This window comes from Pteropus medius, unplaced genomic scaffold (assembly GCF_902729225.1).
Source record: "Pteropus medius unplaced genomic scaffold, Ma_sr-lr_union100, whole genome shotgun sequence".
Taxonomy (NCBI): domain Eukaryota; kingdom Metazoa; phylum Chordata; class Mammalia; order Chiroptera; family Pteropodidae; genus Pteropus; species Pteropus medius.
In genome coordinates, this window is record NW_024346692.1 from 3,406,184 (window position 1) to 3,431,161 (window position 24,978).

General features: G+C 34.2%; 1 protein-coding gene across 1 annotated transcript in view; it reads right to left on the bottom strand.

Annotated features, from left to right (window-relative positions):
- Nucleotides 1–952: 952 nt before the first annotated feature.
- Nucleotides 953–24,978, bottom strand: part of SLC15A5 (solute carrier family 15 member 5) — a 68,594-nt gene continuing 44,568 nt past the window's right edge. Inside the window, 3 exon segments of the mRNA XM_039876447.1 lie at nt 953–1,112; nt 5,592–5,700; nt 23,442–23,576. Coding sequence (XP_039732381.1) covers nt 965–1,112; nt 5,592–5,700; nt 23,442–23,576 — 392 coding nt within the window. The 3' untranslated portion in view covers nt 953–964.

Below are 24,978 nucleotides of genomic sequence, written 5' to 3' on the forward strand. Positions count from 1 at the left end.
AAGATTTGAGTTAAGAAGTTCTGTGGTAGGGGCCAGAAAGATTCGCCTGAAGCAGGTGGTCTTTAACTAAACTTTGACGTGCACTGCTACAAAGGTACAGGATATCAGTTTTATTTGACTTTTTCTTTTTTAATGAGTTTCCACATTTCTTTGCTTATACAAGAAGAATCTCTTTTGGAAGACAATTTTCTGAATGCATCTGAACTGGTAGCATTGGTGACCTAAAGATGTCATTTGGGTTAGAGAATCCCTTTAAGCATCTCTATTTGATTTGACCACTTACTCTTCTCTTAGCGTTCATTTAACCTTCCTTAATTTTCTTCTTTCCTTTAACCTTAATAGTCCATCATTTACACTTATTATACAACTTCGGCATGTAGGTATTCTTTCTATGGTAAGAAAGAATTATACCTCTATTTTGGTAACATTGCTTTTTAATTGCGAGAAAATATTCTTAGTGCATATCTTGATAGCGTAATAAGATCAAATATAGTAAAATGATATGTAGATTTATTATTTGCTCAGACATAAGTAGTATATGATCACAATGCCTGGCATGTAATAAGTGCTCAATAAGTGTATTAAGAGGGCAAATATAACATACTGTTATTTCGATTTTAATGGCACATTAAAACTCAAAAAAATCCCATCATATATGTTGATATTAATGGCAGAACCATTGTAAAAAGTGAAATATTGTGATGTATACGAAACTGTGACTTTGTTGTCACAGAGTAATCACCTAGACTTTGAAATTACTTTATTAATTCTAATGTATAACATATTAAGGCAAAATCATAACAGTCTACTACAGGACTTATAATTAGTCTTTGTAAATAAAGTACACAGATAGTATTCATAAAGCCACTTCCATACATATTAGCTCAAACTAAAATACATAAAGTATTAGCTGAAGAAAACAATGAATACTTTGCTCATAAGACAGGTGGCGTCGAATACAGTTTCATAGGGCTGTCTCCCAAAGATCAATACTCGAAGAAAATTCCTGTGTACTGCCATAAAATTTCAGAGACTGTTCATGGAGGAGAAGTGTTTCTTCAAGATTACTTCCACTGATGTTCTGGGCATTAAAATGATTTAGATTACTATATCTAAAAAAGAAAGAAAGGTTTTTTTAGGACCAGATGTAGATGACTTGATAAATCATTTGCTTTCCTCCTGTGCTTGTCTACCTTATATCATGGGCCCATAGATACTGGCACAATGGTGATGATTATTTAAGAGCACTGCTCACTGGAACAGTCTTTATAAAACAATTTTAGTGCATATTAAGGTGTCTCATAAGAACCTTTAGATGGCGCTCTTTTACAACCTGCAGTGAGTCTGACAACCAGAGACTGTGAAGTCTGAAACCCTAACAACTTTACAGATTTCATGGCGGCCAAGACTCACTCACAAAAAGTTTATCAGACACATTAGGGATTTGTAAATTTGGCACTGAGACTATGTGGAAAACAACAAGAAATCCATGAATATATTTCTAGAAGGTGTGCCCTCTACCCCTGACCCAAGAAAAACCTGGTTTCCCTGAATGTCTTCTAAGTGCCAGGCATCATGCTAGGGCACTAAACTCACCCTAACTTGTTGATTCTTATTACAACCCTGGATGGATGGAATCATCCCCATTTCACAGATGGGGAAACTGAACTTTTGAGAGGTCAGATAATTTTCTTGGAGTTCATACCAATAGAAGTTGGCAGAGCCTGAGTTTGGAATAAGAACCTCTTACTACTCAGAATCCTGGTCTCTCTCTATAGCATGCTGCCTCTAAAGACAGACAATTTTCTTTAACACTTTTGAGTGAGCTCCAGGGGCACAGGAATTTCAGACTGCTTTATTCACTGCTGTATTCCTAGTATCTTGTCCACAGCAGATGTATAATATAGATTTGTTGAATGCACAAATGAATATGGGTTATAAGTTTGGTTTTATCAAATACATATAAGTCTGTAGGATCAGACATTTATTTTTGACTTGTGAAGATTTCCAAATCTAATTTTACCTTCTTTACCTTCTCAATAGTTTGCTAAAAAATAGCTGAAAGGGAAGAATGTACATGAATAACTGGTCATTTGTCTCTGATTTGTGTCACTTTCAATAATTGTTGCAGGTTAGACACAAAAGACTACTAGTATTATTGACACAATAAATACAATAATAGATGTCAACTTTTTAAGATGTGTTATACAACATTGGAGGGACAGTAGGGTTGTTATAAAAACAATCACCCTTTGCCACCACTCCTGGAAACATCTATATTATCTTTTTCTTTTAGCATCCAGTATGGTATGTGTATATATATTAAGCGCTATAAAGATGTTTATCTAATATTTTTCAGCAAGTAAAAGATATTTCTTCTGTCTACTTTATCTACCCACAACCTGGAGAGCCTCAGGTATGACATGTCACCGTGGTCCTATTTCAGGTTTGATGGAGGAGGACTCAAATATAAACAATCAGGGAGCAGGGATTTTTGTTTGTTTGTTTGTTTGCTTAGTTGCTTGGTTGTTTTAAGTCTGGTCTGACATTCATGGATCATTCATAACCGTACTCAGATGATATCCCAGTGACCCTGACAAGGTAGTTTGGTTCTAGGACTTATACCAGGATTCCATCACACTAATAAAAACTTGGTGGTGGAGGTGTTCTCTAGTACTAACACAGACCTAAGGCCACCTGTGTATTGGTGTGGATGCTGTTTCATAATTAATCCACTGTCCTCAAAATCTTGAGGACAAGAATAACTCAGGACTGTCCTGTTCTTAATAGATTTGCCACTGTTATCTGACTCTGAGAACCCTTGGGTGTGGTAAAAATTGGATTGTGATTAGGTATGTACTGTGATCAAACACTATCTGACTCTTAAATAATATGTTTCAATAATATTGTCTCTGGGACGCCTGTGGTTTCTCCTGTTTGTTGGCATACTTATTGTTTGTTAGTGTCTGACAATAACAATCACTGTAGAAATAAATTAGAATCATGTACTGCTCATGGAAGACACTGATCTTTCTCAAATTCTATATGATTTCTTGTCTGACTCTTTTGGCTTGGCCTGTCTCATCCCAGTGGGGAATTGATAACCAAGGCAATGTGTTCCTTTGCTCTCACATAGTTGGTTCTAGCCACTTAATCTCTGCAGGCAAATTTTCCAGGCTTTCTTTTCTTCTGATATGTGACATAGATTCTTTTCCTGTAGAGTGTCTGATTAACAGGTGACAGTAGGTATAGTTACTTTAATTGAAGAGACTGGTTTCCTCCTTACCCACCAGAGTTAAGGGGTTGTCAGAGAGCAGGTAGAGGGCTCCTATGGTGCTTAGAAGCAGCAGAATATAGGAGAAATTATAGGCTTTAGAGACAAACAAACTTGGTTCTGAATTTTAGTTGTGTGAACTTACTCAAATTACTTACCTAGATTCTTACTTTAGTTTTCTTACATACAGTGATAAGATCTATGTAATGAGAAGGGGTAGAGATTAAAAGAGGTTATTTGTGTGTGTCTATCATACTGTCTAAATATAGGATTACTCAACACATGGAAATTCAATTTTTTCCCTTCCTGCTCTCCCTCAAAAAGTATGCAGAAAAAGCAAAAGATAGTTTACAGGAGATGGAGATATAGTAAAAAATTAGATTTATTTTTAAATAAACCCAGTATTATCATTTAGTCCTTTCTCATATTCGATTCCTCCAATCTCTGGTGCTTTGTATATTTTTATCCTCACCTCCTTCTCTGCATCTCACTCTATCATCTCCCACTTCTTTTTAGTAACTCATTTGCTTAACAATCACTAAGAAAGAATCACACTAAATTTTAATTCAAGCTCAGTGTAGACTGGTACTTTGCTTTCTTCAATTCTATTTTTTTAGTGCCTAGAACAATGCTTATTATGTTGGTTGAATGAGTGGATGAATGAATAGATGAGTAAGGAAACTCCTGAGCTAATAGATTCTGGTTACAGTGCTAATTCTACCTGAATTCAGCCCATAATCATGATTATCTTGGCCATACCTCAGCATCAGTCTAGGATAAGAATAGAAAAGGAAGAAAAGAGCATAAAGCAAAATATGAGGCTATTATTATTACTATTACTAACATTTGAGGACATTTACTCATCCTCATAATAACTTTGTGATGCAGTTACTGTTCTTATTGTTTCCATCTTACAAATGAAGAAACTGAGGCTTAGCAAAGTTAAATAGCTTCCTGAAGTTTATACAGCTTAGTTGTGGAACTGAATTAAACTGGGCTGACTCTGGAGACTGCCTTTTAAACTACTTCATGAAAGACAAGGGTCAAATCTTACCATGGGACAAAAAATAAAAATCGAGAAACAGTACAAATGTGTGAGTATTGGCAGATGGGCACCACTTATGTGTTTGGAAGCAATGGATAGAGGAGAAAGAGGCCTTGCCTTCAGCTCCAGTTTTTGTTGATTGTTTTGCTGCAAAGCTGAGGACATTGTTGTTGGATCCTTCTACAAGACCGGTTTTCTAATTTGGTTTCAATCTGAGAATGAGAAACATTTAAGGGAAATTATATATTGTGGAGGGTCAGTTTGACAACTTACACACTTGGAAGTTAAAAAATTTTAAATTCAGGTAGACTTTGGATTTTGTCATTAATTCTGTGATTTAAGTGTCCTTCTCCTATACTGGATCATAAGCTCCATGAGAGCAAGAGCATAAGTGGCACTATACATTATTGACTTACAGAATTTATATCCTTCTAGTTGACCACAGTACCTATCACATAACTGATGGTCCAAAAGAAATTTATTAGATGAATAAAAGAATGATTTGAGCAAAGGAGAAGTGGCAATGGATGGGATAAATATGACTAAACAGATAAATGAATGGAGAGAAGCGAGGAAAATGAAGATCTGTTTCATTCCCACTGTGCGGTAGATATTATGCTGGTCCTTTATCAGAATTCATCTCCTCAAAGCCCACAAGAGGTTGGTATTATTGTCTTTATTTTCACATGTGTGAAAACAGAGGATCAGAGAGGTTAGACGGTTTGCTCAAAAGTACACAGCCATCCAAGAATATGTCATTGAAAGAGAGTGGTACACTGCAATGGATAAATGGTAGATGAAACATATTAAGTCATTGAATGGTCTCAGGTGACTGGCTAAATGATTTTGCCCAGTTTGTTATTGACCTTGAAATGATCACTGCTGATTTAAAGTCCTGAATGGAATCCAAATCTTAAACATCATTAGATTTCTAGCTATTTATTTAATGATATTTGTTTTTAATGATAATGATTCATTCATTATTATTACCAAAATGGTTATTTCTAATTCTAAAGTGGTACTACATAGCGGAGAAAAAAAATCTTGCTTTAGAACATGTTTTAGAATCAGGTAAAGCACTGTTTTATTATAAGGGTCGATGGAAAAAATGAAGCCTAAATCAAAAGTTTTGCTCTGAATAACCTATTAAATTTCTCCAATATGCTAATTTGTCCAGTTATGGTGTACAGGAATGCTGTTGGCTCAGTGATGGTTTTGAGATCAATATTTCATGAACTCAGAAATTGTTCATCCTACCACACACATACTTACCTTTGTGAAACACTCCAGAATCCCAGGATGTTCAACAATGTTAACGATGCCAAGAAGAAGAAGAAGCTTTCTAAATTGCCTTTGTTTAATGTGTTTGGAAACCAATTGCCTGTTTGGAACAAGTGTAATTGTTATTCAACTGCAGAGTTGTAAGTTTCTGTGAATATTTTATCATTCCACATTTCATAGAGCTTTATTCGCTTCAATAATATCTACACAGCAGAAAAAGCTCATCTGAAACTCATTGTCAAAATTTATTTAATTCTGTAAATAACAGTAAAATGACAAGCAAAACGCTCCAAATATTTTGAAGGTCAGGAAAACTTAATTTACATAACACAATTTAAGTTTCAGAAGAACAGGGCTGTAAAAGTAACCCTGATTATCCTATTAATTTTCAGGAACCATGTTTGTCTTATTCATTCTTATATTTCTAGTATCTAGAACAATGCATGTAGGGATTGTTCAATAAACATGCATTGAATGAATGAAAAATACTTGTCATGTCCAGGTAGTCTTATGCATAAGCTAATTATAAAGTTAGTGATGTAATATGTGTAAATACCAGATATTACATTATTTTGGCAATTTAGGTAAATCCAGTGTTACTTTATTATAATATCAAAGACCCTATTGATCAGGTTACTTGCAATCTCTGGTGACTTGAAGATATTCTTTTGAACTGATGAATGATTTCTTTGATTTAATACTTCTAAATAAGATCCTCACTTCCTTTTATATATACCAATTGGTATATATGCAACTATTACATGAGTGTATATAAAACTATTTAGGATTCAAAGTAATTGTTTTTACCTTGCTTGTAAATTTAACTTTTGCTTTGGATTTTTGCTATAACTCTCTCTCTTTAAATATCCAAAATCTCTCTCTCTCTCTCTCTCTATTAATCTATATTATCTCTCTCTAAACACATTCAATTTTTCTTTAGTGAGTTTTGAGATATTATTTGATATAATGTGTTATATATACAACACTTATTTTTATGTAATACTTTTTAAAATCAGCAGTGGGATCTTAGTATTAATAAATAATTACAGATGGTATTACGGAATGTTTAAAAAATTTTTTAAAGGCAACAATCTCTTCAGAGAGAACTTAAATTCAGTTGCAGTTCTGAATGAGCAGAATATTTCCAAAAAATGTTATGCATTATGTTTTGGCACTTTCTTGCTTTTTTATAGGAGCACCTCTGACAATGGGTTGTGAAAAGGAGTGTAAGATCAGAGTAATCAGTCTATGTGCCAATAGACTTGATTTTCAGTGCCATCTTTGGCACATGGCTTATGGGTTGATTCTTGAACTAGAAAATGGTTCTTGGCCTCTCCTTTGACAGTACATACTTTTAAATGGGATTTGAATTAAATGCTCTGTTCAAGGTTGATAGTCAGCAAGTGCATAAGTATGACAGCTGTGATTAATTGTGCCACTTCCCATTTAAAGCTGTTTCTCCTCTGTCATTTAACTTCTCAATGACTATTATTATGGATCAACCATGAAAATTAGCTTGTGTCCATTATAGTCTAGGACCTATAAATGAAATGTGGTATTGAGTTTAAAGCTATTTTGTAAGTTCTACTTCCCCATTTTATCAATTTGTGTTCCATTACAATAGAAATTTATGATTTTATTGCTATATTGACATGATGCCTTCATCTGATATTTAGGAGCATTTTCACTGGATGATTTCCTCTCTGCCTGGCTATTGGGTATTTTGTAGCCCTCCATGTGTATGTGTGTGTGTGTGTGTGTGTGTAGAAATTAAAATTTTGATTGTACTTGAATGTGGGGGTGGGGAGTTGGGGTGGAAGTCAAGGAAACGTGAGATAACATCACGCATATTTTCAGGAAGAGCTACCCCATCTGCTAAGCCTATGCAAACAGTCCTATTTTTTTTATTTCTCTTGAATTAATATCCCAATCATATTTCTGCCCTTTTCATTTCACATCAGCATTTTGCATGTCATATGATTATACCATTTTATCACCATGTTTCTCTGGCTAGAGTAAGAGGAGTTTGCACGGAGTATGTGAAGCCTTAGAATTAACATGACATTAATTCTTCTTGGAGCATGAATTTTGGTTCATAATAAGTAATTGAAAAGACTATTTTTATATTATAACAAAGTCAGATGAGGAAGAAGAATATAAATTTTGTATGATCTTTAAAGGTAAAACATAATATTTCTAAGAAATTGTGCAATTACAGCAAATACCAGCCTATCAGGAGACAGCACCACATATCCCTGGATGTGCCAGTGTGCTTGTGTCTGTCACTGGGAATCTGTGGTGGGCACAGATGAGAAGCACTGTGACTTAGTATTGGGCATGTGGGGTGACAGAAGAATGTCTTAATAGAAAGATTCTAGAAAGGCAGTGGAAATTCATGAGTAAAACAAAACATTTTGTGAGTGGAATTATTCTAAAAATAAAATGAAAGATTGCCATATCACCTATTTGGATTCTTGATAACACTCTTACATTCCTTCATAAATACCATTTTTAGAGTTCAGTTTTCTTACTAATGCTGATTTTCATTCTAGTACTAGATTTTTTTACTTATTTAGCTATAATTTAACGTTCTCTGTGTAGCTGATTTATATGGTGCTCTTCCAAGTAAAAATAATCATTGCCTGAGTTGACAGCATGGAATAAACACTAGCATCAGGTTGGAAAAAAAGATTCATTATGAAACCTAAAATTTGCTTTATTATGTAGAGATTGTCTATGCAAAGACATAGCATTGGGTACAAAAAGATATAGAAAGAGCATGGGCTTTGGAGTCAGAGAGACTTTTGAAGTCAAATATTATCTCTATTATTTAATAGTTTTGTTGTTGGGCATTTGCCCAACTGGACCACTTTAGCCTTGATTCTCTAAATTAACAACAATACCACTCTCACTGAGCTGTTAGGGGAAGTGAAAGAGATAATAGATGTCAATGGTTGGACACAGAGGAGGCACTCCATAAACATTAGATTATCTGCTCCCCATACTTACTTTTGAGGTATTTCATACAAAATCACGTAGCCTCCCTGAGCTTGATCTTGGGCCCATTTCTTGTCAGATATTTCTTCATGTTCTATGTGCCATTTTTTAAATCATTATCCTAGGACTGGTTGTAAAATGTTCCATTTAACTTTGTCAGTTGACTCAGCTCTTAGGTACTATAACTTTATTTTAGTAGCTTATAAACTTTTATCGTCGTAATTCACATTTGTGCCATTTTTTATCTGACATTTCTAGTAGCTGATTGAAATCAGGAGCATCCTTGAAAAAGGAGCTAAAGAGAACACTTTAGGTCTAGAATGGAACTAACTAAACTGCTCCAGATCTTAGGTGGATAGGAAGGTTAACACTATGAGAAAAAAATGTGCCACATAAAGAGTCTGGGATCAGTAATTGCCATTTGTTAATACTCACAATGAACCCTAGCTAAATAGTTTAATAGTATAACCAGCTAGTTAGTAATGAGACCATTGAGATAATAGAACACATAAAATATTTGGACTTGTTCAAACGTTTCCCAAATACTTCTAGTTCAGATAGATTTATTTGTTCATTTAAAAATCATTTAAGAAATTTTCATGTACCAGGAAATAGACATTCCAAGTTGCTCAAGAAAAAGATTCCTATATTAGTATGGGCGACATGCAAACAGGTATTTACTCTGGGATATTAGCCCTAATAGATACTAAATAAAGTGTTCCTATTTGTCTTAAATTATTATGATCATTTAGGAAACAAAAGGACTAAAGAATTATCTAGACTTGTTCTTGTATTTTGTAGATTAAAGAGTAAAGGCTAAAAGAGGCAAAGCGAAGCATCACTCAGCAGCATCCTCATCCTCTTACTCTTACGACAACTGCACCCCGATAGCCCTCGTTGATGCTAATGGAACTACCACTTTTATGACTTTCCTTAACATCTTCTCAACAGTTTAAAAATGCCTGAACAGCAGTCTTTGAAATAGCTTACCCTAAATATCCTCTAAATACCTAAGACAACGTTTTTACCTAAATCATGGGATTGACATTCAACCTATTGTGAGAGTCTTGGAGTCATTTACACTAAATTTAAGGCTTTTGAAATTAAATTGAGAAACATATGGTGACCTACACATGCTGTGATACTATAAACTGCACAAAGTTGCTAATATGAAAGAGGAATATACTTTATTTCTGTCCCATATTATGACCTGTATTGTAAGACCCAAAATTTCACATGCTGTCTTTATGTCTTCAATCTTCACAGGGCCCTCAAGGCTTAACCACATGTTTTCCTGCCCTCATCAGATGTGCTTCCCACCCAGCTGGAAATTCTCCCCATCTGGTTTGTTTCCCTACTAGATAGACCAGCTGCGCTCTACTCGGTCCCCAACCTAACAGCTTTCACTTCCGTACCAGACTTCAACATTATTCAAGCAAGGAATCACATCTTTCTGCAGGAACCAGGGGGTTCACCTCATCATTCTGCTGCCACAAGCCTGCCCCCTACAAGACTCTGCTTGTTAACTCTGTTCCCCAGTGTAACTCCCATTTGAAAGTTCTCCTCCCTTGGGCTGTGAGTATATGTACTAAGAAACTGCTGTCAGTCTCATCTGCATAGTGTCATGTTTTCAGCCATCTTATACTATTTAGGTTGAGGATCCCTCCCTCACCAAGGAGGTGAAGAGGAGGTGACTAGAACATACCCTTACCACAGAAATCAATATCAGTTCTAGACAGAATATTAGTAGCTACTGTTGCTCTAATGCATAATTATTGTTTGGGGGAGAAATAGCCCCTCCATATATGCTTCAAAATAGTACCCAGAGCTTTTAAACTACATCAGAGAGTACAACTTCCATAAACCATGGGATAAGAGGACACTGCATCCAAAAAATATAGTTCCTAGGTAGAGTTATACACCGGCCAGGTATCAATCAAAATGACCTCACTTGTCAATCATTGAGGAATGCCTTTGGAACCACCTCATCATGACCCAAATATAGGGCAGATATTCCCACTTCTGGGTCTGTTTTTGCCCTTCTGGGCTCTCTTGTTGGTGGCCTTTTTGTTGGTTATAGCACTGAGACCATGTGCCTTCTTGAGCCATACTTTGTCTCTATCTATGTGCTTCCTTGAGGCATTTTTTTTCTTTCTAAAATATATTTGTAATAAAACTACTAAATCTGAATGACCTGTGATTCTTCACTGCTGTCATTTGAGGAAGAACCAAGGGAAAATGCTAATTACGCGTCTGCACCATCGTTGTCACTCTCCCTCTGGTTACTGTTGGGGCGACACTGAACTTCGATCGGCCCCAATGGTGACACCTCTGCATCCTTGGATTCCCAATCATGGATTGAAAATACTGTTTTCTATCCTTAGTTGGTTGAATCCAAGGATGCAAAACCCATAAATACAAAGGGCCAGCTATACTCATTGAAAAAAATTGCATATAGTGGACCATGTAGTTCAAACCTGTGTTGTTCAAGGGTCACCTCTAGTTGGTCAAAGAGGAAATGAAACCCACAATTACGGAGTACTTAGAAAATAAAGAAAGTGAGGAAATTGAATTTATAAATTTAGGGATACAGATATACATTCTACACAGGGGCACTTTAAAAGGGATGTGTGCTTTCATTTTTAAGGTAAGAATTATCAAACAAAACAAAATAAAAAACCCAAGAGGCCCAAAATGGAGTCACTTGCCCCCAGGAAAGCAAACTGACTTAATTGCAGTTTCAGACTCTTCCAGGAATATGACCTTTAACCTGTCAGTCTGGAATTTCCTGATAAGCATGGTAGACCCCTGTCATTCTTCCAAAGGAAAATGACCTTGCCTGAAACAATTCTTCCTTTTCTTTTGCTAATAATTTTCTCGTCCCACCCATTTCTGCCTATAAAAGTCCTCCATTTTATACAGTTCCACAGAGCTCCTTTATTTTGCTAGATAGGATGCTGCCTGATTCATGAATCATCAAATAAAGTCAATTAGATCTTCAGATTTACATAGTTAAATTTTGTTTTTTAACAGATTGAAAATAAATGAACTAAACATTGAGCACACACACACACACAAATAGAAAACAAATAAAACAAGTCTAAGAAGGTAAAATAAAATAAATAAAGATGAGAGCAGAAAATCAATATATGAAAGTATATTAGATTTAAGAGTTCTTAGAGCTTATTCATTACAGAAAAAAATGGAACAAAACCTCTGACAAATCTGGTCAGACTGTATAAGAAAAGAAACAGAGCAGATAACAATCTTTATTTATGAGTATATTATATTAGTATCAAAAATCTTATAGAAATGGGATAATTACTTAGGAAAACATTAATTGTGAAAATTGAACCAAGAAGAAATGAAAAATCTTAATGACAAGAAATAGTGGGAAAAAGTTACAAAGTATTATCTTTAAAAGAGACATTAGGTCCTGAATGTACCTTTTAATTTTCATATAAATAGATTTTTCCTCTAGATCTTCCCAGAGCACAGCAAAAGGATCATCAAATATTGATGCTGCCAAGTATTATTTATTCCATGTAGGTAAAGATGATTTAATATTGAAAAAATCTATTAATTAAATATACTGTAATGTTATGAGCAGTAAGAAAATCAAAAGGTGATCCCATGAGCTGTTTAAGAAGCATTCGATAAAATTTAACCTGATTTGTTTAAATTTTAAAAAACAAGAAATAGAAATTTTTTATGCTAAAGAGTATCCTTTAAAATTATCTTTATAAACCTACAAATATTCTTAATAGAAAAATATGAGAGATTCATATTAAGTTCATGAGCAAGGTAAAACATGACTGTCCTCTAGTCTTATTGCCCTCAAAGTTCTGTGTTCTGATGAAGACACAAAAATAAGAGTTAGTATTGGAAATACAAATAAAAAATCATATTCATATTTGAGATTAGATAACTTTGCTGTAAAACTTAAAAAGAACAACTAAAATACTCATAAATTTTCTAAGGAAGTTTTTGAAGTTGGATGCGAGATGAACACATAAACATTAATAATTTCCCTATATAATAGTGATTATCTCAGTGAGTTGTAATGAGGAGAAATGATTTTGTTCCTAATAGCAAAAAGAAAATGAGCATAAAATGCCTACATAACTCCTACAAGAACTGTTTAGGATATATACATAGAAGAAAATATCTTATTGAATTGAATTTTTAAACATTGAATAAATTTAAAAATTTATGTTATATATATAGATGGGACACTAAATATTGAAAAGGATTTTTTAAAAATTAACTTTTACTTATTTTATTAAAATAAAAATAGGAAATAGAAAAATAGAAGAAAATTTATGCAATAATTGCCATTACCCTTTCATTACCTCTTCTTTATAGTTTAGATTTATTTCATCAGATATTACCTTCACAGTAGAAAAATAGTATTTTAAAATCCTTAATCAATCATACTTTAGGAAAAATTTGATTTTTAAAAACCGTTTGATTTATTGTAAAACAACTGAAAGTGGTGGTTTTCCATCACAATCAATTCTTCAGCAATTGAAGTTCTGGATGGCAGTCTCGAAACTATAACTTAGAAGTTATGTGCCATGTATGAAACTGTCCTAAGATATTATTTGGGAAACTATAATACCTCAAATAACAATAACCAGTTGATTCTGAACCCTAAGACTTACTTCTGCACACCTAGTGTACTCACCTCAAGTATACATGGCATTGTTTTCAGTGCTACAGGATACTGCTTTTGATTGAAAGCAGATTTCTGCTGTCTCTTTTTGGAGGAGGAAAAGAGTGTTTCCTCTTTTTACTAATTATTGTTTTATTTTGAATGTAACAGAATTTTAAAAATCTCAATATGTGCTTTTTGGAATCTCTTCAAATAATAGTTGAGTACCGTGAGCCATTATTTCCTTTGGACTTCGTTAGATTTTTTTTTTTTAAAGTTATTTTTTGTAATGCTGGTGATCTAGCAGATGTCAAAAATTGTTGAGAAAAAACTGAAATGGATTTCATACCTTGTTTTATTTTAGACACATTTATCACTTCACTATGTGCTTTTTGCTCGGGAGCAAAGAAGTATGCAATTAAAAAAGATGTAACAGTCGTTCTCCAGAGTGGATGTGCTTCTGTGTCACGGGAAATAAACCCCGTGCAGCAAAAAAGAGCTGTGGTATCGAGAATCCACCATTGCTATATGATTTAGGCAACTTATATAACTTTCTGAGTTCATTTTGCTCTTATATATGATGGGGCTACAATATCTACCCCCAAAGAATTGTTATAAAGATTTAATGAAATAATATCTTTGTGAAATGCATATAGCAAGGTCTGCATATAACTGACACTTAATAAATGTTAATTTCTTTCCTTCCTTCTTTCAGTAACCTGATTTAAATGCTTCATTTGAGATTCATAGCTCTCCTACCTGAGTTAATTTTTAAAACACATTAATTTTCATGATACCTGAAGGAAATAATACCTAACAACTATATTCTACTTTGACTTGTCTACCATTTTTTCATATTTGTCTAATAAGTATTCAAATTATTACCTTCAATTTACAGACAGGGAAAAGGCACAGAGAGGCTGAGCTGTTTTCCTAAAGTCATGTTAAGGAGACTGAATAAATATGTGTTGAACAAATGGGTGAACTGAGATTGGGCCGCAAACCTGCACATGCTCAATACATTTGCTCTTATAACAGTGTCTACATGGGGACTTTAATTTGCATTTTCCATTTCTTGGGAATTGTGGATTAAAATGAAGTCAAGTTACTGTTTCCAGGAAGGGACACTGTGTCTTTCAAAATTGTGGAAAAATCACTATGCATTGTTCCGCTGAAGTGCAGAGAGAAAGGGGATTGTGATATTTGGGATAACAAGCTTTCTTATAAGGGTGAGTTCTTTTTCTTGAAGAGCATTGAGAGGTAAAAACCCATCAAGATAGTGTGTTCTCATGATGATTTCAATGAATTATCATGGAAATGAGTTTCAGAAGAGAGGTAATGCTTCGTGATAATAGCCCGATAATGCCATTAGCTATGAACTGTAATTGTAATAGCATTAGTCAAATGAATATATCTGATATTAATTTGAGTGTCAACTATTTCTATAAGGTTCATCTTGTTAATTAAACATCAGCCTTGGTATTATTAATTCAGTATCTAGCCAGTACTTGCACATAGTAGGAACCCAGAATACATTTGTGGACTGAATTAATAAAACAATCTCTAAGTGGAGCTATTTAAAATAGTAAAATAGTAAATTTAAGTCATATTATGGATATAGCAGAAACTGATTTTGTCCAATATTTGCTTGTTTGTACACACTGTTCTCTCATTTGCAACTCCCATTAGCTAATGGTATAGACATTAATTTCAGAATTTGAGAAGATAGCTATTCTTATTTTTTGAATATTTGGAAGGAAATAGCCTATGCGATTTACCCCAAACTACTCAATTTAAGAATAGAGTTTGTGCCTTTCTTCCTGTGTCCTGTAGTCTTTAGACCATTTTAAAAGCTACTGGGCAGCTTCATGCTGGCCTTGAGCACCTGAATATCACTGGGAATCATGCTTCAGGTATTTTGGTATTGCTCTTCACGATCGTCAATATTAACTGGGCCTTCAACAAGGCCAGCAGTCTTACCTTCTCTTTTAAATCAGCTTTTTTTTTTGCAATGAGTTCCTGTCTCCCCCTGTTCTTCCTTCTTCTCATTCTCATCTCATCCTAATCCCCCTTTGCTCTCAGGAATGACTTGCTACTTCATAAAGAAAGTTGGGATCCTCGAAGGGAAGATTCCAGCATCTTTCCAAAACCAGAACTACAAGTATGCTTGAACTGCCACCATCTTCTTCTTCTCTCTGTTTTAGTTCAGGAAAGAAGTATATATTCTTTGATAAGTCAATCTCCCTTCTTTCACTTGCATTTTTGACTTCTCCATCTATACCAGATATTTTTATCAGTTAAATATGCTCAAAAATCTCTCAAAATAGAAAGTATCTTGAACCCACATCTAAGCTTCCCAGATAAAATACGGGAGTCACAGTTAAATTTGAATTTCAGAACAATGAATTATTTTTTAGGATAAGCATGCCCTGAATATTATACAAATAATTTTTTTTGTGTGTATAGTAAGCCTACAGTATTTCATGGGACACTCTTATACTAAAAAAATATATATATTTATATACTATATGTGTGTATATCTATATTTATAATATCTATATTTATATATATACATATATATATATATATTTTGCTGTGGAGCCGAAATTAAAATTTGACTGGGTGTCCTAGATTTTAATTTGCTAAACCTGGCAAATCCTTTCACATCCCCATCCAGCCACCACTTTATCTCTTAAATCTTCAATGCCAAGTTCTTTAAAAGAGGTGTTTAAATGTGATACCTGTATTTCTTCGCTTACTAGAAATTCTTCACCCTACTCCAATTTGATTTTTATTCCCTTCTTACCACTGAAACGACTCTTGCTAAATTATCAGTGATCATAATGGTGCTAAATCTATGTTGCTAGCATTTAACACAATTTACCATTTCCTTCTCTTTTCTTCAGTGAATACACACACACACAGACATATAGATGTGAATTTTTTTCACTACATCTCTGGCTGCTACTTTTCTTTATTTGGCAGGCCATTTCTCCTGTATCTTACCTCTAACGTTGAGGCTTTTCAGGTCCAGGTCCTCGTCTCCTTTTTCTCTTCATTCTTAATTTTCACACTAGGTAATTTCATTCACTTCTATGGGTTCAAATTTTATTTTTGTGCCAAAGATTCTTATATTTATACATCAATCCCAGATCTTGTTTTTGAGCTCCAGATATTTCTATCTGGATGTCTCATGCGTATGTCAAACTTAATGTGTTAAAAAATGAATGGGTGGCAAGTTTTTAACTCTATTCGTCTTCTAGTGTTCTCCACTTAGAAAATGGAATCTTTGCCCCCTCAATTGCTCTTGGCAGAATCTGGGATGCTTCCTTGATACCATTTCTCTCTCCTGCATCCTACTGCCTCCTGACTCTATCAAAACAATCACTAAACACTATTGACTCTATCTTTAAAATGAAGCTTATATTCATTCATTTCTCTCCATCTGCCTACTTTCTCTTTAGTTCTTCACTATCTGTACTTGCCTGGATGACTTCAGTTGTGCTCTTCCTGCTTCTTCCAAATCATTCTCTTCCCTTTCAAATTATACAGCATCTATAATGATGTTAAAACACAAATAGATCATGTCACTTGCCTGATGCCTTTATGATTTCTCATTACATTCAAGTTAAATAAATCCCTATAAGCCAAAGATCCTGCATGATTTTGCTTCTAACTCCTCTAACCTGACTTCATGCGATTTTCATCTCAGATTCTCTCTTCAGAAAATATTTGCTGAATATTTTCAGGTTACTGATCTTTTCTGAGTTTCCTTTGGTACACCTAGTGATACTCTACTTTCAGACCTTGGTATATGTGCTCCCTAACAGGAAATACCTCACTCCTATACTCACCAAGTCAAATACCACTCATCCTTCTAGTATCAATCTCAATCTCAATTTTAGGCACTCTCTTAGTGTAAATATGGATGTGTATCTAACTCTATCTAGACTTGTAAGTTTGCCATGCAGAGGAAGCTCCATTAAATGACATGGGTCTATGAGGCCAAGAAGAACCTCAGAGCACTGCTTTATTTCATTTCGTCTCAAACTAGACTTGGAATTGAAATTGAATAGAACAAATGAGCTCTGTATTTAAGAAACATTCTTTTTTTTTTCTGAGGAGTTATTAAAGTGCCATACCAGAATATCATATCCATACCCATCCTAGACCACTTGGAAAATGTTGAGATCCTCTTCTAATTACAATAGCAACAACAAAAATCATTTTTGTGCACTTTTATTTATCTGGTGCTTTATATTTATTTCCTCTTGTCCTCACAGAATTCTTAGAAGTTAATTTATTAGTGACACCATTTTAAAGAAGGAGAAATTGATCAATATCTCACAGCTCATTAAGAGCTGAGTTGAGTTTAAACTCAGATTTGTCCAGCTCAAAGTTTTGTCCTTTCTACCTCTTGTGAGACAACAGCATGGACAATTGCTTTCCATAGTTTAAAGGGTAATCTGAGCTCTGTCTTGGTACTGTTATGAACCCTAAGGCCTTTGAATGGCTCTAAGTGTTTCTGTAGAGTCAAAGACTGAGAGTGTAGAATAAACTACATAACTCCATTGTACAAGGGGAGCTCTGCATCTGATTCTGACAGGACCATAAGCAGGGTTTGAAATACATAACTCCATTGTACAAGGGGAGCTCTGCATCTGATTCTGACTGAGGACCATAAGCAGGGTTTGCCTGTGGAAGTTATTGAGGGTCTGCAGAGTTAGCCACAGAAACTCTGGCACTACATCTGTTTACATACAGTAGAGTATGGGCTGGCTAAAGATAGATTATTGGATGGCAGGTCACTTCTTTTCCTCCTCTGGCTTTAAAAATTTGTCATCTCAAAACTCATGTGAATTTGGACCTGAGGTTTTGAAGTGAATTTGAAGAAACACATCTCTTGAAAAATAAGCATAGGCCTGTGAAATCCAGATGAATGTTTTTCCAGGTGCGTAAATATTTTCTTCTTTCAAGTTTACTGCAACTGCAAATTCCTGTTTCAAGAGCGACTAGATGATTCATTTGTTGGTCAGTAGCCTCAATAATCATAGATATTTACATGAGAATTTTAAAATATCACATTTTTAATTTAAAATAATCTCAGCGGGAATTAAACAGCTGAATTCTTTGTTCTTTTCTTGAATTCTGAGAAGGAAGGACTTATAGGTACAAGATGTACACCTTGACCTCTTGATTCTGTCCAATTATCCTTTTTCTCTCAGACACTCTGCTTTGGATCTTTCAATCACCTGTACATTTATAACTAAGATGTCACTTTTCACTGAATGCTATTTTGTTATTTTTGTCAAAAGTTAAGTTCGAACTTGTGTGAGAAAATTGATCTGGTTGCTAATGGGATACAGTTGAAATAAGCTGTTTGACTGACTTCTTCACTCCCTTATATTAGCATTGCTACTTTTAGATAAACTATTCCTGAAATGATTAGTGTAGGAGGATGGGTTTAGTCTTGTATCTTCTCCTTTAAAGCACTCAGAGTTAGAGATCCCAGAAGGATCAGTTTTCTCACTTGTACTGAAAATGTCACTCTAACAGTTATCTGTCTGCACAGTCAAGTTTTGAGAAATCTTTTGAATTTACCGCATTCACACCATTCTCCATCATGGTGCTAAAAATGACTAATGCAGCTTGGAGACTGGGAGACTGTGATAGCTGATTATCTTTTCCAATCATACACTAACACTCACTCACACACACACACTTACATACACACATGCTCAGCTGACATGAATCCTTGAAGGTTTAAAATATCCTATATGCTAAATGGAAAGTGGAGGCATGTGGAGTGCCTAAGCACATAAGTAACAGTGTTGGTTTCATTATGGTCAGCCCTGTCAAAAAAAATTGTCTGATTGTTTGACTAAATAGACTGCTCTTGTTTTTAACCAAATGGACCACTATAATATATGATTAAATTTTATGTTTAAAATAATTCTGACATTACAATTTTCAAATGCCTTATTTAATTTTATCTTCTTATCATCTCTGAGAAAAGTGAACTGCAGCATTTTCTTTTTTTAAGTAAGAGGAAATAGTCTTAGAGAGGTGATGACTTACTCGAAGTTAGGCATATGGTCAAAGGATCTCTCTCATTTAAGGGCCCTAATTAGTCACTATAAGTCAGTATAGAGTCACTAGAACCAAATCATCTAAATGAACATCATTTCCTTTTTTGACGAATGCTATATTGATAGCTAAAGGGACTGTCATAAACACAGCTATAGCCTATTCTGAGAAAGACATATGACAACATGTCTTGTGATATCATTCAGTGAATGATGGAGGAGTGTGTGGGCTGAATGATAGTAATTAAGTGAAGTGAGAGCTGATTAAATCCAAAAGGGAAGGATTAGTTGATTGTCATTAACTTGCAGTGAGGTCTTTAAGAATTTCTATAGGCTCTATTTTTGGTCCTGTCCAATTCAACAATTTAGCAGTTACCTGGAAGATGTCTAGGTACTTGGTTACTAAATTTGCAGATGACATAAAGCTAGTAAAGAAGTAAAGATTAGTAATTCAATGGATGACAGAATCAAGTTTTAAACATGTGTTATTTAGGATGATGTGTTGACATTTATTAAGGTTAAAGATAAATTTCTACATTTAATTAGAAAAAAAATTTGCGATAAGTGGAACTGAATGGAGAGCAGGTGCTAAAAATAGAAAAAGCTCCAGGTTTTAATTGACCATAAGCATGATGCAACTACCGAAAAAATCAACACAATCCCTGTTGGCATTCAGAGAGAGAGAGAGAGAGAGAGAGAGAGAAACTGAGAGATCAACTTGATAAAAGTCATATATCTATCCTGGTCGTATCCATCTTGAGTATTGTGTTTGATTCTCGAAACCATATTTTAAGAAAGATACTGACAAATTGTAGCTTGTTTAATGAATTGAAGGTGGCATATAGAGTGAAATATCAGGTAATCATGCAATGTGAAAAAATTGAAGTTGTTTGTCTGTAAAATAGAAGGGGATCATAATAGCTATCTTTATTAAGCACTACCATGTATATTAATTACTTAATCCTCAGAACAACATGATGAATTATTTATTTTTATTATTGGCATGGAAACTGAGGACACATAGCTAGACTACCTGGATTCAACTTTAGAACTTATTCTCTTAACACTGTGCTACCTTATTTCTCCAAATATTTATCAAATGTTTGAGGAGTTGCTATGTGGATAGAAAGTTAGGCTTATTCTGTGGAACATAGTTCTCATCAGATGGCCAGACTCAGGTTATATTTCAAAGGAGAGAATTTTTCTAGGTACCAGAAGATCTACTAGTTTTTGGTATAATGTTAGACTAGGTGACCTCTAAGGTAACATCCAGTTGTAGGATTCTAACTTATTAGGAAATGAATTGATGTAACACAATACTATTATAAACGGGAAAAGCCTGTAAATTAAATTATTTAGTGGTGTTCTTTTGAATGTAGGTTTAGAGAGTACCCCACTGCACATCTCATTTTGCTAAGATGTCCTCACCTTATGTCCTTAGTAAACCTTCTTTCATGGGCACTGAACTCTGCCAGAATTATATTAACTTTTATTTATTTATCTTTTACTTTATCTAGAATATTATCAATAACATATGCAGACCTCCAGTCAAGGAAGTTGTATTACAGAAGTAACAAATGTTATTAAAAAGCCATTACATTAGGTGACTCTAATAGCTGTTTGGTGTGTTGAAATCAATGTTGGAATTGGTTTCAGAACGCTGAGAGGTTCAGATCTCTGTCAGATACTACTTTTGATGACTGGAGCACTTCACTTTCTTTTTTCTCCCTTAAATGTTAAAATTAAAAAACAAGGATCATAATATCACCTTTCTAAGATTGTAGTAGTAAATGCAGTATTGTGTATGACCATACTAAGCAAATGATTATTAAAACTTTAGGTTTTGAGTGAAATAGTTGTGTATAAGAAAAAAAAAATTGCTTAGCCTTGTCCCTGGTTCCTGGGAGGTAAACTCTAAACCCTTTGAATTTCTCGAGTGATTGAAGTATCTCTGTTTTTCATGGCGAGCCCCTGAAGCCCAACCTAATGGTTTATGCAAAAGAGATGACTCAGAATGGGGCTAGCCAATTGGGAAGACCAACCATGTGATTAGAGGATTTGGGCTTTGAGCCTCAGATGTCAGTCAGCTCAACCTCTGGTAAAGGTAGAGATGCTGAGAGTTAAGTTTAACTAGATAGCCAAAGATTCATTCAATCCTGCCTACATAATAAAGCCTCAATAAAAACTCTGACACTCAGATGAGTTTTCCTAGTTGGCAATACTATGCCCACTGTCACACACTGATGTGCCAGTTAGCTGCTGCACCCGTGAGGATGAAGGGAGTTTCACTTTTGGAACTTTCTCAGACCATGTTCCAGGTGCCTCTCCCTTTGTCTCATTCTGATTTGTATTCTTTTGCTATTATAAAGCTATAATCATAAGTTTTGTGCTTTTCTGAGGTCTGTGAGTATTCTAGTGAATTAGCAAACCTGAGGAAGTTTGTGGGGACCTCTAAATTTATAGCCAGCTTATCAGACGTGATGGTGGTCTTGGGGACATCTGAATTTGTGGCTGGTGTCTAAAGTGAGGACAGTCTTGTGGAGAACATAACCAATAATGTTTGGCATAACTCTGGATAAGTTGCTTAAGCACGCATATGAAAAATTTAGATTTATATAAAAGATAAATGTAATATTTGACTTTGCAGTCTTTTAGAATATGTCAAAAGTGGTTTGATTATAGAAATTTATGTTTTTAGCAAATCTTCAGAAACATTTCATTGAGTAATATGAAGAAAAGAAACATGTTCAATACCTAAGATATTTTAGGTAGACATATAGTTAAGACTTTCCCAGGCTATCTTATAAAACGCTAATACCAATGCTTTGTTCCTTGTTTATATATAAAGAATCTAAGCACCAGAGAAGTCAACAACTTGCCACAGTTCACACAGTTACGACAGTTTGGATTTTAGACCTTTGAGAATTGGCACTATATCTCACTTAATTAAATGTAGCTTAGGGCCTGGCACATCATAAGTATTCCATGTGTGTTTTTGCTTAACTTACTAAGTTAACTACGAAAAAAGCAGGGTTTGATCTTGTTAATAACCATGGGGTGTAGAGTTATTCCCTAATACTCTACTCTACTATACCACAACATTTATCGCTCTTAATTTTATTGTTTCCCTACAACTCTGGAAATTTTATGAGGTTCAGAAGTGTTTATTTTGCCTTCTGTAGTATCCTCAGTGTCCATTATGACGTCTGGAACAGAGTTGTTCCTTGATAAATATTTTTTAAATGGAGATTTGCTGTTAAAAGAAGTTTCTATTTCATATAAGTTAATTTTTCTGTAGTATGAAAGTAAAGTAAATTTGTCAATTATAAGAGAACACAAACCAACACTTTCTTTACATTATTTTAAATGAACAACTATAAGTATTTTCGAAAGCAGAGAAGAAAAAGCTTGTGGTGTTTCCATAAAATAAGCAAAAGTAAATTAAAAAAAAATTAAACTATGTTAACATCTTAGAACAAAGAAATGAAAAAGTCTGTGAATTTAAAATATAGTCAAAGACATTTCACTGTGATAGCTAATCATTATTGTTATCCTGTTTGATTTTCTTACCAGCACATGTAAGAGTAGCACTTTTTATGTTTGCATGTGAAATTTTTATTTTGGTGTTTCTCCTGACCAAAATCATTTATTATTCAAGGTGCAATTTCTCTTTGGTTGTATAAACAAGATTTCTGGATAATCATGAGGAAGATAGATACTCCATTCTCCCATATTTATACAGGACGTACCTTTTCTGAGGATTATCTATGCCAAGTATGAGGTATTATTAAATATTGTCTCATTGAAAGACCTAATAAGAATATAATGACCAGTTTGTTTTAAAATACACTAAAGAAAGACAGCAGACAGGGTCTCATGAGAAGTGACATTCTGTAATTACCTCCTCCTATCAAAAGAAAAACAATTCCCAGAAATTAATGAATACAGCAGAGTCTATTTCCTATCTTAATTCTATCTTAATTGCAAAAGCGGATCAATTAAAAAAAAAGACTACACTGGCAGAGCCCCTCTTTTTAAGGGTTGTCTTCCAATTCTCTAGTCATCAAATCAATATATATAAGCATACCATAAATCTATTTTTACCTTCTGAGATGAGATATACCAACTCCACCAGCAGTGCTCCCGTGAAACAACCAAATCCATTGAACAGCGTCAAAAAATTCATAAAAGTTCCTCTGATGGTACGTGGAACAAATCTGTGTGATATTACAAAGACTGAGAGAAAAAAAGATCAGAATTTAGAATATACTCTCTAACATGCTTTAATAGATACTGTTCAAATTAATGTTGATTATATTTTAAAGAAAGCTTACTAATACAGTTAAAATTTTGGTTGGACTTTGCTAAAATTATATAGCATATATTATGATCTTATAATTTATAGATGTCTACGTGGAGTAAAATATAGCAAAATATATCCTTGTACAGCTACAAGAAAAATGTGATTACTTGGTGGTTGAGTATCTCAATATATTCATCCGCATTTCACCCTAACTCAAATATTTCTTATGAATTTTGGATTGCAGTGAGGCTTGTACTAGATGATATCATGGCAATCTATCAACAAGGTCTGTAGTTCTGTGAGTCTATGTAAATCATTAGGTTCTCTATAGAAAACTTGAATTTACCATGTAAAATTATCATGGAAATTAAGATCATGGGCTCTGAAGTTAGACAAGATTGTGCTAAAATCCCAGGTCAACTATGTACTACCTCTCTGAATTCAGCTAAGTTATTTAAACTTTCTAAGCCTTGATGTCTTTCTCTATAAAAAAGGAATCATCATTACTCACTTGCAGAGGCACTGTGGCTCTTACTTGCTATAATATATGTAAATGCATATTATAATACCAACTTATAGGAACTGAATAAGGTTAACTATTTTTAACAATAGTAATCCTACTAAATCAAATAGCTTTTACTTGTTCAAGGCACTGTGCAAAGGCCTTTATGTGCATTTAAATTATCCCATTTAAGGAGAGGATTTCAAAAAAGAGACAATAGCTTAAGCACTGGGTGTCCGAAAGGTTTACCTTTTCCCCACTAAGTCATTGTTGGAGTAATAGTAATGATGGTGGCAAAACGTTGAAAGAAAGTCATGAAGGAAATTTTTAAAATTTCAATTAAAATTAGTCTTGCTGATGATTTTTTGGATCTGACTCCAAAAGCAGTAACAACAACAACAAAAACATAAAAAGCTTCTGTACAGCAAAGGAAACCATTAACAAAATGAAAAAGCAACCTACTGAATGGAAGAAAATATTTGCAAATCACATGACAGATAACAGGTTAATTACTAAAATATATAAAGAACTCATACAATTCATTAGCAAAAAAAATATCTGATGAAAAAATGGACAGATGATCTGAATAGACATTTTTCGAAAGAAGACATATAGATGATCAACAGGAATGTGAAAAGATCAACATTGCTAGTCTTCAGGGAAATGCAAGTCAAAACCACAAGATACCACTTCACACTTGTTAGAATAGCTATGGTCAAAAAGACAAGAAATAATACGTGTTGGTGAGGATGTGGAGAAAAGAGAACCCTAGTGCACTGTTGGTAGGATGTAAATTGGTGCAGCCACTATGCAAAATGGTATGGAGATTCCTTAAG